The following is a 24,872-nucleotide window of genomic DNA, read 5'->3' on the forward strand; positions in this document are numbered from 1 at the left end:
CATAGGTACTTTTATGTACCTATGTAGGTATTCAAAATTACAATTATTACAATAACAAAATATTAATCACTTAAAATAATATCTACCTAGTTACCTTATCTACTACTACTTTGCCTGGCCCATTCCCATTTTATTTGGGGTCTGCCCTCCGCGTCACATGCGTCTCCAGGCGGCTCGGTCCTGGGTTGTCTTACTGTTAACTTGGGCTTCTTTGAGGTCGTTATTGATTACGGACATCCATGTAATTCGGGGTCTTCCTCGTCCGCGGGGCTTAGTTTGGATGTCTAGCACTTTTCTGGTCATATGGTCGGGTGGTCGCCTCATGACGTGTCCGTACCACCGCAAACGGCTCTCCTGCAATTTAGCTGGGATAGGTCTCACTTTAAAGGTACCTAGTTACCTTATCATTAAAATAAAATAATAAGGAACCATTTGGTCATTACAATTGAATGTTCTGTAGGTATTTAAAATTACAAAATAAAACAAAATAAACTGCGCGCGCGTTGTCTCCCCACCGCCCCCTCAAGCCCTCCGCCGGCCTGGCGCGGCCATCGAATACATTTTTAGCCGTTTCTTTGGCTAATGTGCACATTAGCCGGCTAAAGATGGAATATCACGACGCAAACTAACATGCTATCGAACTTTAGCTGCTTCTCGAAGATAAACTTAAGTTTAGCCGGCTAAACTTAAGTTTATGTTCACAACTATCTTTAGCCGTAACATATATATGTCGGAGCGTCGGGCTCTCGGACGGCACCAGAAGGGTCTCTCATTGAATTCATACTATCTACCTATGTGGGCGTATAGGGAACACGTGCGAGTGGACACTAACACTAATTATAATCACTGATTATAAACGACTAACTTTACTATAGACTAGAATGTAAAGACTGGTTCGTAATTTAATCAATATTGTCCACAGTTAAATTTAACAGAAAGATCAAAGTTACTGAATTACTTTAACAAAGCTAGAGACGCCTAAATTAAATAGATTGGGAGCGATTGACGAATTTGTGAACCACGCCCAGTCAGCACCACGTCCAAAACCCGAATGTGCAATGACTCTAACACTGAGTCCCAAAATCTCTACGTTCCAGGGCTCTGTACCTGAAGTTTTTGTAAAGCTATTAATCCATCAATACTGCACTTGAACGGGTCCACAACTACGTCAGGCAACATGGAGATTTATGTCACCTTCGTTCCCAGGCGCGCACTTAACTCTGGCATAAGAGCTTTGGCGCTGCTTAAAATTCCATAGCAATAAAATTATAAACGACTAACTTTACTATAGACTAGAATGTAAAGACTGGTTCGTAATTTAATCAATATTGTCCACAGTTAAATTTAACAGAAAGATCAAAGTTACTGAATTACTTTAACAAAGCTAGAGACGCCTAAATTAAATAGATTGGGAGCGATTGACGAATTTGTGAACCACGCCCAGTCAGCACCACGTCCAAAACCCGAATGTGCAATGACTCTAACACTGAGTCCCAAAATCTCTACGTTCCAGGGCTCTGTACCTGAAGTTTTTGTAAAGCTATTAATCCATCAATACTGCACTTGAACGGGTCCACAACTACGTCAGGCAACATGGAGATTTATGTCACCTTCGTTCCCAGGCGCGCACTTAACTCTGGCATAAGAGCTTTGGCGCTGCTTAAAATTCCATAGCAATAAATTAGCTAACACATCCAAAGTGTTGTGAGAACTATAACATTAAGTTATTTAATTTATTGCGCCCCGCGCGCCGACATATATATATCATAAATATCCGATATTTTCGAACCCTGCTTTCAATATTACAATCTGTAACAAATTAGCCCGCGTTGAATTTTGTCTGTCACAGAAAAACTTTATCGCGCGCGTCCCTGTTTCAAAAACCGCGATAAAAACTATCCTATGTCCTTTCCCGGGACTCAAACTATCTCTATGCCAAATTTCACCAAAATCGCTTCAGTGGTTTAGGCGTGAAAGCCAGACAGACAGACAGAGTTACTTTCGCATTTATAATATTAGTAGAGATGAACTACACTGAAATGTCCCACCGCCGACATTGACAGAAGGGCGCCACCATCTTCGTTCAACAACATGGTTTCCACCGTGGTAAAAGTCGGAACTAGCGATCCGCTATTGACGGTGGCCCTCAGTGTCAAATAAAGGACAGTTCAGTGTAGTTCTTCTCTATAGATGACGTGCTTGACAGATCATTCAAATCTGAAGCGTCATTGACGTTTGACGTCTCAAAAACAGTCCCGCACTGACTCAATAAAGCGCTAGATCTACAGGGTGTTAGGTAAATGGGTATATGAGCCGACACTAGCCCATGTTGACATATGCATATAAATGGTATGGTGAAGTCAGAAAATTTATATCTTCATTTTAATTATTTTAATTTTTATACAAATCGGATGTTATAAAATTTATTTAGTATGAAAATTAAAAAAAAATAAAATGATATCAAATTTCTGACTTCACCATACCATTTATATGACCATGTTAACATGGGTTAGTGTCGGCTCATATACCCATTTACCTAACACCCTGTATAGTATGAATTCAATAAACACTTTTGCCTCCGTATATCCACTTTGTATCTTGATAAAGTACACTGAGTCAGTGACTGCCGGTCGGAGTGCGATACGATACGCGTCCTTTGTTTTACTCCACGTTCGTGTTTAGAAACGTGATTAATTTCATTGTTTTTAATATTTATGTGTTTTCTTACTTAACTTTGTGGAGATTTTGGATCATACAAAAATAGTGGATAAAAATAACAACATTTTTACACCCAGTTAGGACTGTTTTACTCTCAGATTTTACTTCAAAAAGTCGCTTAAGTACGTGTAAACTTATTATAGTTTATAAAGAAAGAAAGAAAATACATTTATTTGGCATACTAGAACAACAAATTACAGATATTAATACGTTAAAAAAATTCAAACTATAATTCTAACTATTTTAATTAGGTAAATCCATCCAATAGATTTTGTGTCAAGGTGTAACAAACATCCTTACAAATTTTCTAGTTTATTAAAATGTGAATCTTTAAAAAAAAATGAGATTTCAAATCGTTAAATCTTTCAACGCCAAATGGTCACATGACAATTTGACAATATTTATATTTTTTCTTTATTCAGAAAATGCATTGATTGTAATCGTGGAAGGTGACGTGTTAACTGTTGAAGTAAATCAATTAGTATTTTGACTTATTAGAATAACATTCACAAAGAAAATAAACAAAACATTGTGAATGTTTATCTAAAATTAACCAAACCTTGGTTTATTTAGTTCATACTGATAAGTAGACCGCGTTTCGACTGTTTAACTAACTTGCGGATAGTAATATAAACAATACTAGTAAAATACTACATTTAAAAGTCTCAAGTTCACAGAGTATTTTAAAAAAATACTCCAAAACTAAGGCTGGGTTGTACGATCTTACTTAAAAAAAAAACTTTTTTTAATTTTTTAAAATTTCAAATTTAAAAAAATATATTTTAATATGTAACTTAATGTTAGATTCTCTAAGACCCTAATGAATGAATTGATTATGAATTGATTATTATAATTCTTAAAGATGATTTGACTTCTTAAAATTTTTGAATGTCTTGACAAGACGGAAACATGTCGAGCTTGATTATATTTTCACTGACACCTGTATGTACCTACCATGTTTCCGTGCAAATAAATAAATTAGTATCTAATCTTATCTTAACTATAAGAAACGCCAAAATACCGTCAAACTCTATGCAAAAAACACCGGTTATTGTTATTTTTACGGTTACTGTAAGGTGATGCAACTTCGCCCAAGTCTAAAAAAGTTTAATAGTGTAAATAACAAGTAAAGCTTAGGTGAAAATACCAGTGCTAGTTCAAAACTAAAAATAGAAATCAGATATTTAAAATTGCATTTACATAAATAACAATTTATTAAATTATTAATTATTTAATTAAGGCTCACTTGCACGACAATATGTTTCTATTATCTTTTTCTGTTGGATATTTAGTTGTCCTAAAAAAATTTTGAAATAATACCCTCTGTGCATTGTGTATCTTCTTAGATATTTTTGCACGCACACCTAAATAAAGGTATAAAATAATCTAAGATCGAGTAATTGCGATCATCGGAATCCGAGTCAAAAACGACGTGAATATTTTTCAGTTGTACTACTCTTTACTTAGGTGTGAAATATCCTATTTATGTCTTACTAAAGTGCAAATTACCCTTAAATCGTTATTCAAACACAATTTCACCATCTAAACTATAGTCCGGCCCCCGAGCAGATAGAATTTCGTCCAATGACCCCAAGCTACCCATCCTTATCGCTCGCGTTTAGGTAATTATATTGCTATCGCTCTCGCATACTCTATCATTGGACGAAATTCTATCTGCACGGCGACCAGACTTTAGTGACCAACAAGTGCTAACTAATTCAAAAACAAACAGAGACCAACCAGTGCTAAACTAAAGTAACAAACCTAAAAAACAAAAAACAAAATGGCCGCCTCTGCTGAGTTACCCGCTCAATACCACGAGATGGAGAAGCACATCACTGACCTGGAAAATGTGAAGACTGAAGAAGAATTGAATAAGAAGCTGGACAATATGAATAGATTCGGTTTCTCCATCAGCAACTGGATGAAGTACTTGTTCAATAGGGACACGAAGAACGAGGTCTTTGATCCGATTTGGTTGACAGTAAGTTGAGAATTTGATAGGGATTTTGCTTTAAAAAACTGTATTTCATAAATTGTTAAAACCCCTCGAACTGAGCTAAATATTAGAGCCGTGAAGACTTCATACTAAGCTAATATGCGGATTATTCCACTTTGTTCACCTGGGTGAAGAAAGTGGAAATGAGGACATCATTTCACCTCGAAATCATTTCACCTAGTTTCATTCTCCAGGTGAATTGAGCCTACTAAAGCGGTCGCCTTTGTTCACCTAGGAATTAATTCTCCCAGGTGAACAGATGCGAAAACCTGGGAGAATTAATTAACCAAGGCGGCTGCTTTACTCGAATCAATTCACCTGGGTGATATCATAATCTGACTGAAATAGTTTCGAGATGAAATGAGGACACAAAAAATTCCACTTTCACCTAGGTGAACAAAGTGGAATAATCCAAATAAACGAATTTTGTGTCACGAGTGGGTTCACTTCACCACAAAGTGGAAAAATTTATCTTTTAAGAAAATAGGTTGTTGTAACCAGGAACAGCTTATTGATTTTTCATCATTGAAAAAACAACAATCATCAATATGTATTTATCATAATTAGACATGCGGATTATAATTAATCTTAGTAATTAACTGTACGACAATACATGACTGGTAGTTAATCCGTATTTTTGATAAGGTCACGTTTCCTATAGCATTGTATGTTATTATTTATTTAACCTTTGTAGTCTAATGCTAAAACCACAGGTTTTGTATAAGTCTACTTACTACTTAGTAGGAGCCTTATCTAAATCTGTCGCCATAACAACAATTTTAACAGCATTGTTGTGTTTCGGCAGGTGGAGGTAAGATATCCAGTTCTTCTGTGGTTGTGGATTCTGAGTAAAACTAGCTTAGTGTATTCTGGCCGTTCTGGGAGCATTCCAGGAATCTGGCGAACCTAGCCAGGAATTTCCCGATTGTGGTTGACCCTTTGTAACTCGGATTATAGGGTTTGGGAAAGACATTAACAGGCAGCGATTGCCAGCCCGCAATTGTTCGCATTATGAAATCTAAATCAGATAAAAAAATATTTGTTATCCTTCACAATTCAGGTACACAATACAATATAAATTAGGCCAAGAATTTCTAACCTAAAGTGCGAGGGATTGGTGCCTGAAATAGGTTTCAAAAGAGAAACCTGTGCTACGGGTCACCAGGCCTCACCCCAGGCCCGAATGACGTTTAATATTATAAAGTTAACGAAACGCTTAATGCGCTCTAATTAACAAAAAAATCTTTGCCTACAGATAGACGAGTACAAAACGCAAGCTGAAGAGAGCATGCAGAACGCCTGGCGAGTGATCCAGCTGCCCAACTGGACGCTGGAAAAGCGAGGAGCCAACGGGGACCTGGTGGAGTCCAAGAGAACCGACCAGCTCGGGAAGGTCTATAGGTTTACGGTGAGTTGTACATTGGGTGGTTCACGTTAAACTGGTCATACACCAAGCTGAAGAGAGCATGCTGAACGCCTGGCGAGTGATCCAGCTGCCCAACTGGACTTTATCGTACGTTATGAACTGTCAAATGATTACGATTGCTTTACACAATTCCACCCCAGCTCGGGAAGGTCTATAGGTTTACGGTGAGTTCTACCATTGGGTGGTTCACGCTAAACTGGTCATACACCACATTTAACTTCGAACTCCTATGTTCTCCTGATAAACTGGCGACGTCACATTTATATTTTTAACTTCTTCTATATATTCTTCTCGTCGATTTCGTTGCGGATCCAATGACAGTTAAATTTCCCATTCATTCAAACTTGGCTTTCACTGCTGAAGTTTTTGTTGGCAGTCAAGATGTAGTCCCTGGCTGCAGAAAAGATGCAGGTGATGGTGAAAAGAATACCTTTTTATAAGGGTTCGTACAGAGACAGAATGTAAAACATTTTAAACTTTCGCGTTCCATTTCAATTAAAATAGAAAGACACGGGTCTTAACGCGACATTTCATAAATGTCAGCGTGTACCGATAACACTCAAACATTAGCAGAAGAATGGTGGGGCGCGTCTTAGTGGATGAAACGATTTATAACAGTTGTATCGTGCTTGCGTTTCAGGGTATCGTCGAGTGCCCACCAAAGTTCCTGTTCGAAGAGTTCAGAGATAACCTCACGAAGCTTCCGGAATGGAACCCCACCATTTTGAAGAGCGAGCTCATCAAGGTATGTCAGAGCCTTAACAACAGTTTAGTTTATGTTTGATATGTGTGCAAAATTAGTATTTTTCTATTTCATCTGGTCCATCTGTCTGGAATCTTGTAGCAGAAGCTCAACCTATATTTTTTCCACGTATTACGTCGCGGTTCGTCCCTTCATGCTGCGTTCCATCGCTTCATGTCGCGTTTCGTCCCTTCATGTCACGTTTCGTCGCTTCATTTAGCGTTCTGTGCCGTCGTTTCAAGTCGCATTCCGAGGCTTCATATTACATTCCGTAGCTTTATATCGCGTCATATCGCGTTCTATCCCGTCATATCGCATCATATCGCGTTCCATCGCTTCATGGCCCGATTCGTCGCTTCATATCGCGTTCCGTCACGTTATATCGCGTTCCGTCACGTCATATCGCGCGTTTGGTCGCGTCATATCGCGTTTCGTCGCGTCATATCGCGTTCCGTCGCTTCATGTCGCGTTCCGTCGCTTCATATCGCGTTCCGTCACGTCATGTCGCGTTCCGTCACGTCATATCGCGTTCCGTCACTTCATATCGCGTTCAGTAGCTTCAAGTCGCGTTTTGTCCCTTTATATCGCGTTCCATCGCACTCCGTCTCTTCATATTACATTCCGTAGCGTTATATCGCGTCATATTGCGTTCCATCGCTTCATATCGCGTTCCGTCGCGTTATATCGCGTACTGTCGTTTCATGTCGCGTACCGTCGTTTCATGTCGCGATCCATCATCTCTTTTTGTCGCGTTACTGTTGCGTTCCGTCGCTTCCTGTCGCGTCATGGCGCGTTCCATCACGTCATATCGCGTTCCGTCTCTCCGTAGGGTTCCGAGGCTTCATATCGCGTTCTGACGCTCTATATCGCGTTCCGTTGCTTCATTATATTGCGTTTTGTCGCTTCCTATAGCGTTGACCTCTACAAACCATATTTTTTATAGGAAATCGCACCAGGTATCGACCTCTCGTACCAAGTGACCGCGGGCGGCGGTCGCGGTATTATCGCTCCGCGCGACTTTGTCATACTGCGACGAGCGGCCATGCTGTCGCGCGACGGTCGCGTGGTAACGGAGGAGCCCCACAGTTACATCAGCAGTGGGATTAGTGTGCAGGTGCCTGGGTACCCGCCGCATAGGGATATGGTCAGGTGAGTGGGCAAAAATTGGTTTTATATGGTTGGAATTTTTTTGGCAACAAATTACCGCAATAGGTGTCATGTCAATTCATAAACTTACACATTAAAAGTTAGTCTAAAAGAGTTATTCTAAAGATATACAATTATTTAATAGATAAAAAAAAACTGACTAACTCATCCCAACATATTTTTCTTATTTCAACATAAAATATAGTCATGTACAAAAAATTTGAAAAGTTTTGGATCGATTATCGTCGGCACGAAAAAAGCATGTGCAAATTCGTCACACTTGTATAATTTGTAACAAATTACTTTGGAATATTGCTAGTTATGTTTTTAATTTTTATGTTCAATTTTCAATGTATGGAACTTACAAAAGTGTGACGAATCGACTTTGTGGCAAATAAAGAACAACCTGTTTTGGAAAAAGGGGTGTATTGCCCCAAATCATACCTATAATTAAAAAACTGTATCAGTGGCCTTTAAAAGCTAAATAACTGGAATTAAATTTTAACACATTCTGTGGATTTAGACACCAAATGTCAAAACTTTTTCTTTTTGTGCCTCGTGACGTAACTTTTTGATCGATTATGGGGTAAATGTGCGTATTTCGTCCGTCCACAGAGGCCACAACAAGGTGGGCTGCTGGTACATGAAGCCGGTCAACGGCAAGTCGTCCGGCGGCCGTATAGAACAGTTCACAAGCTTCCAATGGCTCATGTGCTGCGATCTTAAAGGTGAGGATAATATAATTTATTAATCGAGTAACAGAGGTGGAATTGTGTAAAGTAATCGTAATCATTTGACAGTTCATAACGTACGATAAAATCAGACAAAGCGTTTGACAGAAAATCGTACGTTATGAACTGTCAAACGAATACGATTGCTTTACACAATTCCACCTCTGGTCTGCAAGATTTAAGATAGAAAGAATCAAATAGGTTCAATAGGATTTTAATAATCTTTGTTTATTTATTTATTCATTTAATCGAATATATTATCGTAAAATCAAGTTTCGATTACTTTGACAATTTTATAATGGATTAGACTGTCATGAAACTAAGAGATATTATCGGTTTAATCAATTCTATCGAATCTTATTTAAAAATCGATCATTTGGTCTATTTAGAAGCTCAATAACCTCTGTATTCAAAAGACCCAGAGGTCCCAGGTTCGAATACCAGTGGAAGCAAAACTTGATTTAGGAGATTGTGCTCCTTTAGTGAATGACCTGATGATGATGATGACAGGAAACTTACATTTTCCATACCAGCATTTTTATTGCATTCAAAAGTTCCCAAAGTGTTACTTAGTTTTTTGGTAAGGTACTAAACCTAAACCCTTTTCTTTTCCAGGAAAAATACCTCAATTCGTCCTTGACGCAGCGTTCGCTTCAGTTATGCTAGACTACATTGTCCACGTCAGAAAATTCGCAGCTGAATCCAAAGCAGCCGGAAAATTCTAGTCCAAAGACGTTTCAGTTGTGTGACAGACGCTACGTTTCAGCGACGTTTCACACGCGAGAAACTGAAATAGTGATGTGGAATGAACGTTTCACACGTGAGAAACTGAAATAGTGATGTGGAATGAACGTTTCACACGTGAGAAAGTGTGGTGGAATGTGATATTTCATTAGTGTAATTTTGTGACAGTTTCGTGTGTGTGAAATGTGAATAATAGTTTCAGTTGTGATTTAAGTTTCAAAAGGAAATAGTAAGTATAAATATTTGTGAACATGTTTTATACCATTAAAGGCCGATTTTTTAATCGTCAGATATCTTTTAACTGAAGGATAAACTTGTCATTTTGACATATTTCCCATACTAACTTATTCTTCAGTTAAAAATTATCCGACGATTGAAAAATCAGCACTGATATAAATAAGCATTGATGATAGTTTTAGATATAAGTGAATACGGTGTTGTTACAATGTTCCACAACATTAAAAGACATTTCAACTGTGACAAAGTTACACTACTGAAAATGTTACAATTTCAACTGTGAACATTATTTCACAAGTGAATAATTGCGTTTCACAAATTTGACAGTTCCATCAGTGACATTGTTTTACAATTGAACTTTAATTTGAGTTTCTTAAGTGATGTTTATAATGGCGTATACATACAGGGTGTTAGGTAAATGGGTATAAAGCTAACACTCGAATCAAATTTAGTTTCCCATAAGATAGGCCCCCTTAATTGATATTTATTGTCCGTGGTGCATAATCTTTTCTTAAAGTTTTTAAACCTTTGTCACCTGTCATCCGCTTTGCAATGGAGGGAAGTCGAACCTTAATTTCGAACTCCTCCTATGTTCTTCTGATTAATTTCGTTGCGGGTCCAATGACAGTTTAACTTTCCCCCGGGACAAACTTGACCTTCATTGGTTGGGTTATTGGCGGTCAAGCTGTAGATCCTGGCTACACAGGAGTTGCAGTGGTGGGAACGAGAAGTGGGAATAGTCCCGTACCTAACACCCTGTATAGATATAGCGTTTAACTGGGTTAGTGCCTGAGGTTTGGGAGCGGCACGGGACATACAAATCTGAAGTCTCGCTGACGTTTGACGTCACAAAAACACCATCCCGTGCCGCTCCCATACCTCAGGCACTAAGTTAAGTAAAGACCTATAGTTTCTAAAGCCTGGTCCGTGAGCACGTAGAATTTTGTTCAATGACCCCAAGCTACCCATCCTTATCGCTCGCGCGTAATTATGTTGCAATCGCGCTCGCACACTCACTGCGGGCGCCCGTCGCACAGTCGCGACAGCAATACAATTACGCGCGAGCGATAAGGGTGGGTAGCTTGGGGTCATTGGACAAAATTCTACGTGCTCACGGACCAGGCTTTATTATAATTATGTTTCAAATGCTAACTATTGTGATTTATTTGTCTATGGATTATGTATATCGTAAGTTTATTTTCTGTAAAATGAATCGAGTGATTTTCATCGTATATTTTCCGATACGTCCTGACATTGTAATTTGAGTTCTGTTCCTCTGTGTTACAGTTGAAATTTGTTCTAACATATTTAGTTAGAGTATAATATACATTTATTTACTTAGGGTGCATTGATTAATGAATTAGGAAATTCTATATACTTCCATTTGATATAGTTTTTGAAATATGAAAAAATACATGCTCATTAAAAAGCTTCAATTATATTCAGGGTATTTAGCGAAGCTTTTATTACTATACAGATTATTTAGTATTAATAATTAAAAAATCTTTTTTTTTAACTTTTTTTAATAAATGTATTTTCAGTGAAATGTTATTGACAGCTATATTTACTATTATTATTATGTTTATTAAAAATTATTATTGTTTTGTAATCCTAGCATGACATTTTATATTTTTACAATGGCATAATATCCTAAAGACCACCTTATACAGTTGTAAAAGGGTCTATCTATATTAAAACTCAAAAGGTGACTGACTGACATAGTGATCTATCAACGCACAGTCCAAACCACTGGACGGATCGGGCTGAAATTTGGCATGCAGGTAGATGTTATGACGTAGGCACCCGCTAAGAAAGGATTTTACGAAACTCCACCCTTAAGGGGGTAAAACGGGATCCACGCGTACGAAGTCGCGGGCGGCCGCTAGTTTTGCAATAAAACTGTTGCGCGAAACTTTAATAGTAATTAATTTGAGATTAGAGACCCTTTAGATCTGATCTTGTTTGCATTTAAAATAGTTTTTTTTTCCAATAAACGATTCAATACCTTAATACAAGGCAATATGGTTCAAAATGTAGCAATATTTAGGTACCATGTAAGTTTCATCTGAGCGATTTTAAACCTAAAAATGTATGGACATAAAGTTCAAATTGCGGTATTGCTGAAATTCGTCTAGAATCGAGTATTTAAAAAATATTTAGGTTTTTTTTTTTCACTTTTCTTTCTATATTTCTTTTTGTTTCTTTGTAGCCTTGATATTTCCATAGTTTAAAAGGTTTATTTATACAATGAAATTATATTACAAATGCTTTTGTATATGTTACGGCTAAAGATAGATGCGAACATAAACTTAAGATTAGCCGGCTAAACTTGAGTTTATCTTCGACGAGGTGTTAATGTTAGTTTCTTCTATCTTTAGCCGGCTAAACTTAAGTGTAACCGCAGGCCCTTGGCTATAAATGTAGAAGGAAATGGAAAAGGAAACAATGTAATAATATTTACTATTTGGACACGAAAACTTTATTAATTAATAATCACTTTCATTACACATACTTTTATGTACCTATGAAGGTATTCAAAATTACAATTATTACAATAACAAAATATTAATTACTTAAAACAATATCTAGGTACCTATCATTAAAATAAAATAATAAGGAACCATTTGGTCATTACAGAATCTTCTGTAGGTAGGTATTTAAAATTACAAAATAAAACAAAATAAAACTTCTTCAGTGTTAATTACTTAAAACAATATCTAGTCACAATTGTTAAATAATATGGAGCTATTCGTTGTCTCCCCACCGCCCCCTCAAGCCCTCCGCCGGCCTGGCGCGCCCATCGAATACATTTTTAGCCGTTTCGTTTTGGCTAATGTGCACATTAGCCGGCTAAAGATGGAACATCACGACACAAACTAACATGTTATCGTACTTTAGCTGCTTCTCGAAGATAAACTTAAGTTTAGCCGGCTAATCTTAAGTTTATGTTCATACCTATCTTTAGCCGTAACATATACACTAGATTCATTAGTATATTATGTACATAACTAATTTTATTTTTATCCCAATAAAAAATAGTTTTTATACAATTTATTATGCATTTGTGTAGCATAAAAGTAAATAGGTAGCCAATTATGTAATTTGTTGTAATCCTATATTTAAGCCCGGTCAGTGAGCACGTAGAATTTTGTCCAATGACCCCAAGCTACCATCCTTATCGCTCGCACGTAATTATATTGCTGTCGCGACTGTGCGACGGGCGTGAGTGTGCGAGCGCGACAGCAACATAATAACGCGCGAGCGATAAGGATGGGTAGCTTGGGGTCATTGGACAAAATTCCACGTGCTCGCAGACCAGACTATAGTTATAAATGGTCCTTTAGTATGTTTGTTTAATCTTTAATCAAGTACTGTGATGTATTTTATTAAAAAACAGTTCTTACTTTATTACTTCATCATCAGGTCATTTAGTCTCCACTGCAGGAACACGACCCTCTCTAATATACCAGAGGCAAATGGAGGATTTGTCCTACACTCCCCACGCTGGCCAGACGGGTTGGGGAGGCCTGATGTCCCCCATATTTGTCCCTTAGTCGCCTCTTACGGCATCCTCGGAAAGATGTAATGATTTTTTTTATTTCGGGTGAAATCAAGCTAAATACTAAAAAAAAATGTATAATGTGACAAGCTGTACTGTAGTATATTATGTAAACCACAGCTGGACTATGCTAGATTTTTAATACACAGTGATATTTAGAGATTGGTTGACATTAAGATGTATATAGGGTGAGGATGAAGTGTGTATATTAGGATTTTACTTACGTAGGGTGATGTCACCTGTTTGCGTCCACTGACTTATTCGCGTCCAAAAGACAAAAGTTAAAAAAGCAATAAAAATATTTAACAGTATCATATATTCAGGCATTCACAGATAGCATTATGATTTTTTACCATGTCGGCATGCCTATTTTTAACTCTATCGTGGTGTGAACTTGTATTGAGCGATGGACGTGAACAGGCGAAATGACCCTATAAGTTAGATGTATGAAACTTTGGATTTGCCCTAAAATGTCTATAATTTAATTGTATGCTGTTCCTAAATTAACTTGTAAAATTGGCCAGTGTTTTTTATTACAGCAGACTTAAATGTTAATTATGTGATTACAAATATCAGTTGTTCCCAAAATAATTCGACAACCAACTTTATATTTTTCTTACTTTCTAGTTCTCTTATGCAATAATTTCTACTATCTTTTCTGCATATTCTATGAATGAGATTAAATCGAGTTTTTAAATTTATTTTTTAGAAAACACAGCATTTTTTTACAAATGTAGAAATATTTTTTTCTGCAAATCCTGCAAAGGACAATGACCAAAAGTGGTCCAAATGTCCACCACTAATGAGACCTATATTGGCTTATAGTCCATTAAATAGAGATTAACTTTCAGTATGGGACAAAAAAAAAATAAGCTGTCAGTAAAAAGTTATGACTGTTTGAAAAATTGTAGTAGTTTACGCGCTAATCTTAGGAACTACTGGTCCGATTTGAAAAAATCTTTTAGTTATGGATAGCCCATTTATCAAAGATGGTTTAAGGATAAATAACATCACCCTACAACCAATAGGGGCGGAACAGTAAAGACAAATGTTGTAAAAATGGGAAAAAAATATTCAAACTATTTTCACGCGTAGAAAGTCGTAGGCACAGCTAGTATAATATTGAATAAAATTCATCTATAACCCCGCGCCACATGCGACATGACATAACATGCGTAGATTAGTCCAAAATGAGCAATCGATAGAATGATATCAAGAACATTTTTCGGATGAAAAGGTAAAAAACAGACTTTTCTTTCAGTCATAACTTTTTACTGACAGCATATTTTTGATTGCGGTTTGGTTATAATGAATCAGTATTTAGTAGACTATTTTACTACATAGGTCTCGTTAGTGGTGGACATTTGGACCACACTCCATACATTTTTGGTCATTGTCCTTTGATTTTAGTTTTCTAAGCATTATTTTGTAATAATTACCTGTCTGAAGATTTATTTTTGAGCACGACATAATAAATACAATATTTGTCTATTGAAATTACCTTTAAACGTTTATTTTCGTTGAACACTCACCGAAATTAAAAAGTATAGATCCATTGCGCTTTAAAATAGTTTAAGAATAGACTAATTTAGGTTAAGTAAAGTAATTTACTACAAAAAATAATAAACATTTTGTACTTCGCATGTGGTTTTGATTTTATTCATAACTCCCTCATCTTGTTTACAAGATGGTTTTTATCATAGAATGAAATGTTTATACTCAAAGCAAATGACTAAATCGTTTATGTATTCTAGGTGTAGTCGCAGGTTCGAATCCTACCTACTTATATCAAGACAATTTCCACCTCTCGTGCCCACCGCTGCAACTCCTGTGTAGCCAGGATCTACAGCTTGACCGCCAACAACCCAACCAGTGAAGGTCAAGGTGGTCCCTTTCCCCAATTTATACCTGTAGTATAGTTTATACAACCTAAAATAATATTATACTCGTATAAGGAAATTTTAACGCCATTATCTTGAAAACTGCGAAGCCTGTAATTTATAATACACACATTTAATAGTACTCTTTCACGATAAAAAGGACTAATTTTTTTTTTGTGGTGCGTAGTAGCGTTCTAAACACAGAACATAGAAAGAAGTCTATGTTCTGTGGTTCTAAACCACGCACTGCTCCAAAAGATTTCTTTACACAATCGTACACCCTTTACCCTTGTTTCCGGAATAAGTGATACAATAGTTCACTGGCTACCCTCCTTACGAATAAATATTGGTGGACCAACGATCTGGTGAAGGTCGCGGGAAACACGGATGCGGGCAGCGCGGGAACGGGATCGGTCGTGTATGTCTTAAGGGAAACCATTGTCCATCATAGTAAAGGTAGCAGGGAAGCGCTGGACGCAGGCCGCTACCAATCGATCAACATGGAAATCATTGGGGGAGGCCTATGTTCAGCAGTGGACGTCCTGTGGCTGAAATGACGATGACGATTGTCTATCATTGGACGGCATTTGATTCAAACAAAATATTTTACAAAAGTAATTTAATTGATGAATATAGTAGGAGGTTTACTGGACCTTGGAGAAAGGACTTATTAAGATACTTTTGATACGAAAGCGAAGGGAGTGAAATGGGACGAAATTTTCAATAAAACTCATTTATTTTTGCAAATAGGTTTTTAAAAAGCACTTTTACACGTCCCAGATAGTCAGTCCCAATAATTTCTAAAACATCATAGGTACCTACGTAATTGGTAAGAAATCAGGTATAATTATAGTGGTCGTGAATCACGCGCGATGAAAATGCCAAGGTGCGGGCGGGTACTTAGAATAAGTTGAAATAATAAGTTAAAGGCTGGAGGGTAGTTGAAGAAAATCAGGGTTGATTCTTCAACTACCCTCCAAAGCATCTTGCCTACTGACTGAAGAAATCATCAGGTCAAGATCTGTTGATACAAAACAACGCTGAAAACTCAATTCAAATGTGATTGGTCTTAAAAATACGACATTCAACAATTAAAAATCTTCAATCCTAATACAAAATCAAGCTCTATAGCTTCGTTCTGTATACCTATGACAGACTTTAATATTTTTCAGGGCACTTACTTATAGGTATAGTTGACTCAAACACCACTTTTTCTATGCCACTGACACAAAATAACAGCTGTGCTAAGAATATGTGGCGGAAGTATCTCACTCCCGGTATTTGAATTGAGATTTTTAGCTTTAAACGTGCTCATTTTCTACTTAAAGTTCATACAAAATCCTTTTATAGTTCATACGTACATAAGTAGTCAAGTAGCAGGCTTGAGCCTCAAACTAAATATAAAACTCAATTCAGAAACGAGGCGACAGTCACCTTTGTCAGCCTCTTTTCATTACAGGAAATAAAAGTAAACTATAATAGGTATAGGTAGATCCGCAACTCACGAAGGCGAGTGAGCTTTATTTGTGGGTTTACGTGTACCTACATACACATAATGATAGTGTATGTCTGTCAAAACTTTTGAAAAACGGACAGTAGCGAGCCACCACACTTGCAAAACTCACTCGCCTTCGTGAATTGCAACTACTATTATAGGTTCGTTCGTTCGTTTCAGCCGAAAGACGTCCACTGCTGGACAAAGGCCTCCCTCCCCCAAGGATTTCCACAAAGACCGGTCCTGTGCCGCTTGCATCCAGATTACTACTATAAGTAGGTATTGTATTCATATCGAAACGATAGTATTGATGGTATTGATCCCCCCACCACTTTAATCAGGCCAATAACTGCCATTCGAATATTTTACGCGCCGAACCCGCCATTTTTGCTTTTAGCTCGCAGCCTGCCATTCCGGTTTCATGTTTATTTTTAGGTCAATTACTTATTGAAGACAAGGTTTTTGTCTGTTAACTCGCGTGCAACTTTTGGATAACACAATAATTTCTTTAGGCTGAGTTGCACCATCTTATTTTAACTTTCACAAACGTCAAAAATCTGTCAAACTCCATACAAAAAGCACCGATTTAACCAGTTAGTTACTGTTGCGGTTAAAAAAAGTGGTGCAACTCAGTCTCTACGGCCTTTTCATGCTTTCTCTTTTAGTACAGTAGTACCTATTTTGATCTACACGCTTTTTGACCACGATTTTATATTCTTGTGTATCTTAGGTTTAGTTTGTCATTCGGGTAGGGTAGACTGATTTTTTCCTAAATAACAATAGTTAGCTTAATGATACGTACTTTCAATTAGGCCTTTAATTAAAAGTACACTGTGATCTAGTTGAGTCCAGCTGTCGGGCCAAGAAGTTCCGGGTTCGATTCCCTCCCAAGTAACATTTTACTCCATTTAAGAGTTCAATAGTCGTTCACATGTACTCCACAAGCTGTGTATGTCAGCTGTATACGAGCTGTATAGCTTGCTATAATGCTTTTATAGAACCAGTTTGGGCACAAATTAGACAGCTTTAAGTTCACTATGGCTGTACATTAGCAGTATAATAGCATTATAATAGCAGTTTAAGTAGTAACATCGTACTTAAGGCTGACTTACGGCACTATATGGGACGCAGTGTGAACCATACAACGTACGTGAGGACAATAAAGAGTAACAAGTGGCTAAATGCACAGCTTTCAAAGTTATAAAGTCCGACAAAAGTACTCCAATGCTACATAAAGTTCACGTGTGTCCTAAATTATTTCCACATTTTAATATTAGTTTGGTATTTGTACGTGAGTGCCAAGAGGAAACAACTCGGGCGGATAATATAATCATTTATGCAAATAATAACACGGGTTTTAAATACTTAATAATGTTAATGCCATTGGGAATGCAACTTTATCGTGAAATGTATACATATTTACAGCTAAAATATTTACGCGCCTCTGTAAAAACGCGATATTCATTTTAAAATATTTAAAACTGGCTGAGAGGAAATCTACAATTTTCAGTTTTTGATATTGTATTGGCATTATAATTATACTACGGTAATTAATTATAACATGAAACCAAAACTCAATCGCTCTATCTGCGAATTTTGTGATAAATCTGCATTAATTTTGGAGATTTATTTGGTAAATATTTTAGGTTATGTAGAACAAAATGGTGGAAATGAAATACGGCTATGTGAACTGTTATAACTCCAATTTAATGCGGTGAGCGTATATTAGGTTCACATGTGTTCTGTTAGAATGCTGTTATCTATATTAAGTTCCACATTTGTACCACTACAGCGCTAATGTCTATAAATTTATTCTAATGTGAACTTATGTACAGCTTTAAGATGTACCTAGTTCAGGTCAATTGTGTATCTTTAATTCTTTCAAATACTGAAATTTTAGAGATCCGCAATAAAAATTATTAATGTCCGTTAAATCGCCTAGCCCAGGTACTAATAGTCAAGTATGAATACCTAAAGCATCAGACGGTAGTGTTCCCGGTTTAAATTCGTTTATTATGCCTGACAATTTATTCAAAGCGGAATGAGGAATACGATTTTCAATAGCCCATGTTCTTATTTTTTTGCTAAAGGTTAAATAATTGTCTAAATCAAAATTGTATTCACTATCACTAGAACTGCAATCATCACACTCTGATATCTGTATATTTTGAAGGGAACTTTCAGGTTCAGGCATAATATTTTCCTCTGCATCATGTACAGAACCACCATAAATACAACTAAAAACAGGCTTGGGGAAAAGTGTAATAGAATATCACATTCACATTCATGTTCAGCTTAAAGCAAATAAGAGTAGTACTTGTGGACAAATAAACTGCTATTGATGTTAATGGACAACACATATAGTCCTTTTAACAGCCTACAGTGTACATGCGAACCATTGAAACACTTTTGTACAGATAGTAAAAAAAGGTTATTTTAATTATCACAAACAAGTCCTACTACAGCTACTAGCTGTATAACAGTCTAAAACAAGTAAACATAACAGCCTTTGGCTTTATAAATGACCACGTGTGTTCTATTAAAATGCTAGCTCTATAACATCGTACAAGTAGGCCGTTAAACAGCGGTTGCCGTATCTCTACCCTCCTATAATGCTCTTAGTCAGATGGCTGACTAAAGGATAGTTGTTAGAGTATTATAACACCAACAATCGTATAAAAGTATAACTCTACACTAGTCTACACTCCTATAAGTCCCTTAGACAGGTATAGGTGTAATTAATTGCAATAATACAGCTTATACATCACGAGTGAACTGTACTAATGCTTTAAGTACACATTGGAACTAAATGTGAACTCTTAAATGGAGTAAAATGTTACTTGGGCTGTTGAGGCGAAGTTTTCTGCTCGGTTTGGTTGGTGGTAAGGCTCGTGCCTACTTAGTTCGCTATATAGTGACTGAGTTTCTTGCGCTGCTTCTCAGCACTGGTCTGGCACTTTATTGTCCTGAAGCAGTGGTAGGGTTAATAATATTGGGACGTGAAATGAGTTTTATGAGTTTTTTTTTATATTATTTCTTATTTTTGTCATTTAGCCACAGACTGTAGACTTTCAGTCGGCCGATTCAAAATCGGTGTAATGTGCGCACTTCCATACATGTTCATACTAACAACGGCCCGACGACTATCGGCCGACTAGACGTCTGTAGTCTACAGGGTGTCTTACATTAATCCATTAAATAAAGTAGGATTATATTATGTAAGAACAGCGTTCGGGAAGCTTCGCGAAAACGCGACATAACATCACATAAGTAGCAGTGGGCGGGGCACATAGCTCTAGAGTTGATGGCCGCTGGGGCAGAAAAGTTAAGTGTACATACTTAAGTATTATGTCTTTCATAAAATCATAATATGCAGAGGACAGTACCCGAGAGCACAGTACGCTAAGCACGAATAACTCTCAAAATCTTATACTCATTTCTGCTACTAGCTGCAGCGGCGCTGTTTTGTTGATCATAAAAAAAACAATCCAACATCAACGAAAATGATTTTTATTCGTGCTAGGGTACTTACTTACCACAGTTAACTTTTCATTTTCTAACGTTAGATAAAAAATAGCCTTAATACAAAGATAATAATGATTCAAAAGCTCAGTCCTAAAGCTAAGGTAAAGTGATTTATCTAACTACCCTACATTTTTGCACATTAGAAGAGATCAAAACTGTCAAAACGCTGTTTCCATTTCAGCCAGTTAAAAGGAAAACTAACTTGAGTCTCTTTTCTACAGCATTTATCAAACCGGTGTTTTTTGTATGGAGTTTGATAGATTTTTGATGTTTGTTAAAGTTAAAGTAAGATGGTGCAATCCAGCCATAAATAACTTAGTTATCTAAGGAAGAAACTGACTGACTGACTGACTCACTCACTCATCACGAAATCTCAGAAACTACAAGTGCTAGGAGTCTCAAATTTTGCATGGGGGTTCCTTTTAGAACGTAGGTGCTCACTAAGACGGGATTTTGCAAAATTCAACCCCTAAGGGGGTATTAAAACGGGATCCACGCATATATGAAGTCGTGGGGCGGCCGCTAGTAGGACAATAAAAAATAATTTCCAGGGCAAGGCAATTGCTCCTCCTGGGTAAATATTAATATCATTTCAATATTCATAGATTTAGGTAGTGGAACACAAAATAGTTTATTAGCTACTTTTACCTACCCAAAAACATACGCTCGTATTCACAAACGATGCTTGGTTCAGTGAATCGGCAAATCGAACGCACAGCGTTGAATAGAGCTCTGTGATTGGTTCGTGTGTCACCCTGTGCGTCCACGCGCACTGTAGTAATGTTTGTGAATTACTGGCGACAGTGTAGTCATAATAGAATGTTTTATTATGAGAGAAAAACTTGTTTTAGAACAAGTTTTTCTCAAGTTTTTCAGAGGCAGTTAGATAAAAACTGGACGAGTAAAAACACCTTCATTAACTACATTTTACTGTGTTCAACTTTTATGGTTATTAAGACTAAAATACTATGAGCTATTATTTTGAAGCTATTATTATGACTTTTTGGCAAGAAACACAAACAATTGTTACATTAAGTAGTTATTAAAATGTCTTAGCGATTAGAGTCGCTTCTCAGCTCAGATGGAAGAGCAGTCGCTCGGCAAGCGAAAGGTCGTGGGTTCGATTCCCTCCTTAGGCAGTTCGATTTTTTCAAGTTGTTGTACATTGTTAGATGTCTGGTATCAAGTACATGGACAGTCGTAAAACTGACTTTAGGTAACAATACCTGGCTTCTTGCATTTTCCGTTTAATCAAGAACAGCTATTAACACTTGGTTGAAAGGCGTAAGAGAGACCAATGGATATATATCCATCTTATTTCAACAACGACAAAACAGGGGTAGTTTTAAAAACACACTTTTTAGAACTACCCACATTAATACTACGTTCTAAATCATAGGCTCTCTATACGGTATTGCCTCGCACTAGCTAAGCTAAAGAAAACCTAGAGAACAGTTTGATCGGCAGCCCTCGTTAATAACTTCAAAATGTCTTCAGCGTCCGGATCAGAATCGTCCGAAAGCGAATCGGACATCGAACTGCAGTCTGCTTTACCCGCGCTGGCGAAGAAAACCACACAGAAACCTCCCAAATCTCCTTCAGAAGGACTCTTGAAGAAAAGCCAAGACCCAAAGAAGAAGACCACAAAAGACATGATCATAGAAGCTTTAACAGAACAGAAAACTCGAAAGGGAATCTCACTTCACGCCATAAGAAAATTCATTATGGAAAATCACACAGTCAATCAAGATAGAATAACTTTTCTTATAAAGAAAAACCTCAAAATGGGTGTGGAAGATGGAACGATAATGCAGACCAAAGGCATCGGCGCTTCGGGGTCCTTCAAACTGGCGCCGAAGAAGAAAGAAGAAGGCGCTGTTAAGAAGAAAGCAATGAAACCCAAACCCAAACCAAAACCTTCGGAAGAAACCGAAAAACCAAAGAAGACGAAAGAAAAACCCGAGAAAAATGAAAAGAAAGAAAAAATAGACAAAAAATCACCGAAAAAGAAGGTCGAAGCAAAACCGAAAAAAGAAAAGCCAGCGAAGGAAAAGGCAGAAAAAAAAGAAGTTAAAGAGAAAAAAACAAAATCCAAGATGGCGAAAGAGATGCAGACTCCCGCCAAAAAGAGGGCGGCCATGATGAAAAGGAAAAGTATCGGTTCAATCATAAAACCGCCAAAAATGAAACCGAAGTCGAAAAGTTAAAATCGACATGTTGATTATGTTGTTGATTATTGAATGTTTTATTTTATGATTATGTGAATTTGTAAATACAAAAATCGGTGACAGTAAAATGATTATTACAAACTATCCTTGGTTTTTTATTTAATAACAAAACTAGGCTCTTAAATCCATATAGTCAAGCTATGCTAGAGATTGGATTTAGTTTTATTTAATTATTCTGTAGGTAATACAGACTAGCAACCTACCATTACGTGTAGTTTATTAAAAAAAACCTTTACATACAAAATTTTATAAAAAAAAATAAAACCGACTCCAAAAAACCTACACTAAAACGTAGAAAAATAATTACTAATTACCTACTTATTTATTAGGACGAATTATTAATATTTATGTAGGTATACCATGATTGATACTTCTGGAGTCGGTGCCAAGATTATGAAACATGTAAAGTTTGCCTGCACCGACTCCAAAAGTATCAATAATGGTATACCTACATAAATATTAATAATTCGTCCTAATAAATAAGTAGGTAATTAGTAATTATTTTTCTACGTTTTAGTGTAGGTTTTTTGGAGTCGGTTTTATTTTTTTTTATAAAATTTTACTTATTTCTTGCTTTTTAGTTAACTAATTATTACCTTGATGTTACCACTGAAGGTAGGCAGTACATTGAGACCATATTCTTAATGTATATTATAAAAAAGTTCATCCCCAATTTTCCACCCTTGGGGGTGAAATATTTTCTTAAAATTCGCATGAAACCACCCTTTTGATAATACCTATTCAACAAAAAAATAATCGTTCAAATTGGTTCATAATTGGCGGAGATATTGCGTATAAAAAAGTTCATCCCCAATTTTCCACCCTTGGGGGTTGTTTTTTTATTATTAAATTTAAATGGGACCACCCTTGAGGTATTACCTATACGCTGATAAAAGATTTGTTCAAATCGGTTCATAATTGGCGGAGTTATCGCGTAACGACATAGAAAAAAAAAAAAAAAAAAACATACGGGTCGAATTGAGAACCTCCTCCGAAAGAAAAGAAGAAAGGGACAGAGTTATACAACTTTTTCAGACAACACAGAAATAAATTATAGTAATTTATTAGATTACAAAATTAGACAGAGAAGGATCATGTAGCTGTCTCGAACAACGTAAAAATAAAACAAAAATAAGGTAGAACACCATTACAATATTTATTAAAATGTAGACCCTTACCTACAATTCCTAACTACAAATGTTTAAAAAGAGAACGAACTGCAGTCTGTTTCACATAGCATGAAAATACACAAAAGAAGGGTAATTGAATATTAAATAAAAATATGACTACCCGACATTGCAAGACAAATAAATACGCCTACAAATGTTATAAGTTATAGAGAATGAACTGCTATCTGTTTCACACAACCGAAAAATACACAAAAGAGGGGTAATTCAATATTAAATAAATAAAAATATGACTACCCGACGTTGCAAGATAAATAAATACGATCATCGCAGAGCAAAACAGTTTCATCTCCTATTTCACCCCTTAAAAATATTTTTTGACAAATGCCTGTCTCCCACTTTAGCATTTTTTATTAAACCTTAATAAAAATATTTAAGTAATCGTACTAATATCATAAACGCGAAAGTTTGTATGGATGACTGGCTGTCAAAATGTTTGTTACGCTTTCACGCAAAAACTATTTCGATGAAACTTTACAGTATCATTGTTTATTATATCCCAGAATAACATACAGGCTATATATAATTTATTACGATCTGTGACAAACTAAATTTCACGCGGGTGAAGCCACGGGAAAAAGCTAGTAGATGTAATATCTAAAAGACGATAATCATCTCACACATTTTCGTGTTCTCATTTATTTTAATAAAATCTCTGTGGTCTAGTGGTTTGAGTTGAACTCAAATCAGAGTTTCTGGGTTCGAATCCCAGGAAAACCTCCTACACATCACCACATCACTTTCCTTCATGTTATTGTTTTATTTTTCCAGTTTGATTATAAAATGTTTTAAATCAAATTAAGTTTTACAATAAATGTGGTTTCGTAAATTTTCAATGGACAAACTTATTTCGAAGGCTCTTAAAAACCTGAATAAAACCAGCAAATAAATAAAATTGTTCTAAAACCTCCCAAACAAAATAACGTTGACAGCACATCTAACTAAAAAATTGTAGTTGAAATATGAGACCTAAAAAACAACCAAGGTGCAGAAGACTAACCTTCAGATCCAGAGGTCCCGGGTTCGAATCCCAGTGGGGGCAGATTTTTATGTTCAGTTTGGTGGTGGTAGGGCTTGTTTTAAGTCCGCCTGGCTAGCTACCACCATCTTACCTAAGTCTGTCGCCATAACAACAATGTTAACAGCATTGTTGTGTTCCGGCAGTTAGAGGTAAGTACCCAGTTCCTCTGTGGTTGAGGATTCCGAGTGAAGCTCGCTTCCACCTTCAGCCTGATCATCACTTTCCATCAGGTGA

The 24,872-nt window shown here is 36.6% G+C and overlaps 2 protein-coding genes across 2 annotated transcripts in view; both read left to right on the forward strand.

Annotated features, from left to right (window-relative positions):
* Nucleotides 1–10,289, forward strand: part of Start1 (Steroidogenic acute regulatory protein-like) — a 28,707-nt gene extending 18,418 nt beyond the window's left edge. Inside the window, exons 7-11 of the mRNA XM_028305897.1 lie at nt 5,973–6,125; nt 6,784–6,888; nt 7,829–8,034; nt 8,647–8,759; nt 9,378–10,289. Coding sequence (XP_028161698.1) covers nt 5,973–6,125; nt 6,784–6,888; nt 7,829–8,034; nt 8,647–8,759; nt 9,378–9,487 — 687 coding nt within the window. The 3' untranslated portion in view covers nt 9,488–10,289. The remainder of the gene's footprint in view (nt 1–5,972; nt 6,126–6,783; nt 6,889–7,828; nt 8,035–8,646; nt 8,760–9,377) is intronic.
* An 11,355-nt stretch (nt 10,290–21,644) lies between these two features.
* On the forward strand, nt 21,645–22,502 carry LOC114353798 (histone H1.1, embryonic). The gene has a single exon (XM_028305912.1). It carries the CDS (start codon nt 21,690–21,692, stop codon nt 22,407–22,409), a length of 720 nt encoding a protein of 239 aa, XP_028161713.1. The 5' UTR covers nt 21,645–21,689; the 3' UTR covers nt 22,410–22,502.
* Nucleotides 22,503–24,872: the final 2,370 nt, after the last annotated feature.

The sequence above is a fragment of the Ostrinia furnacalis genome, unplaced genomic scaffold (assembly GCF_004193835.3).
Source record: "Ostrinia furnacalis isolate ACB-3 unplaced genomic scaffold, ASM419383v2 OfSCF1808, whole genome shotgun sequence".
Taxonomy (NCBI): Eukaryota; Metazoa; Arthropoda; class Insecta; order Lepidoptera; family Crambidae; genus Ostrinia; species Ostrinia furnacalis.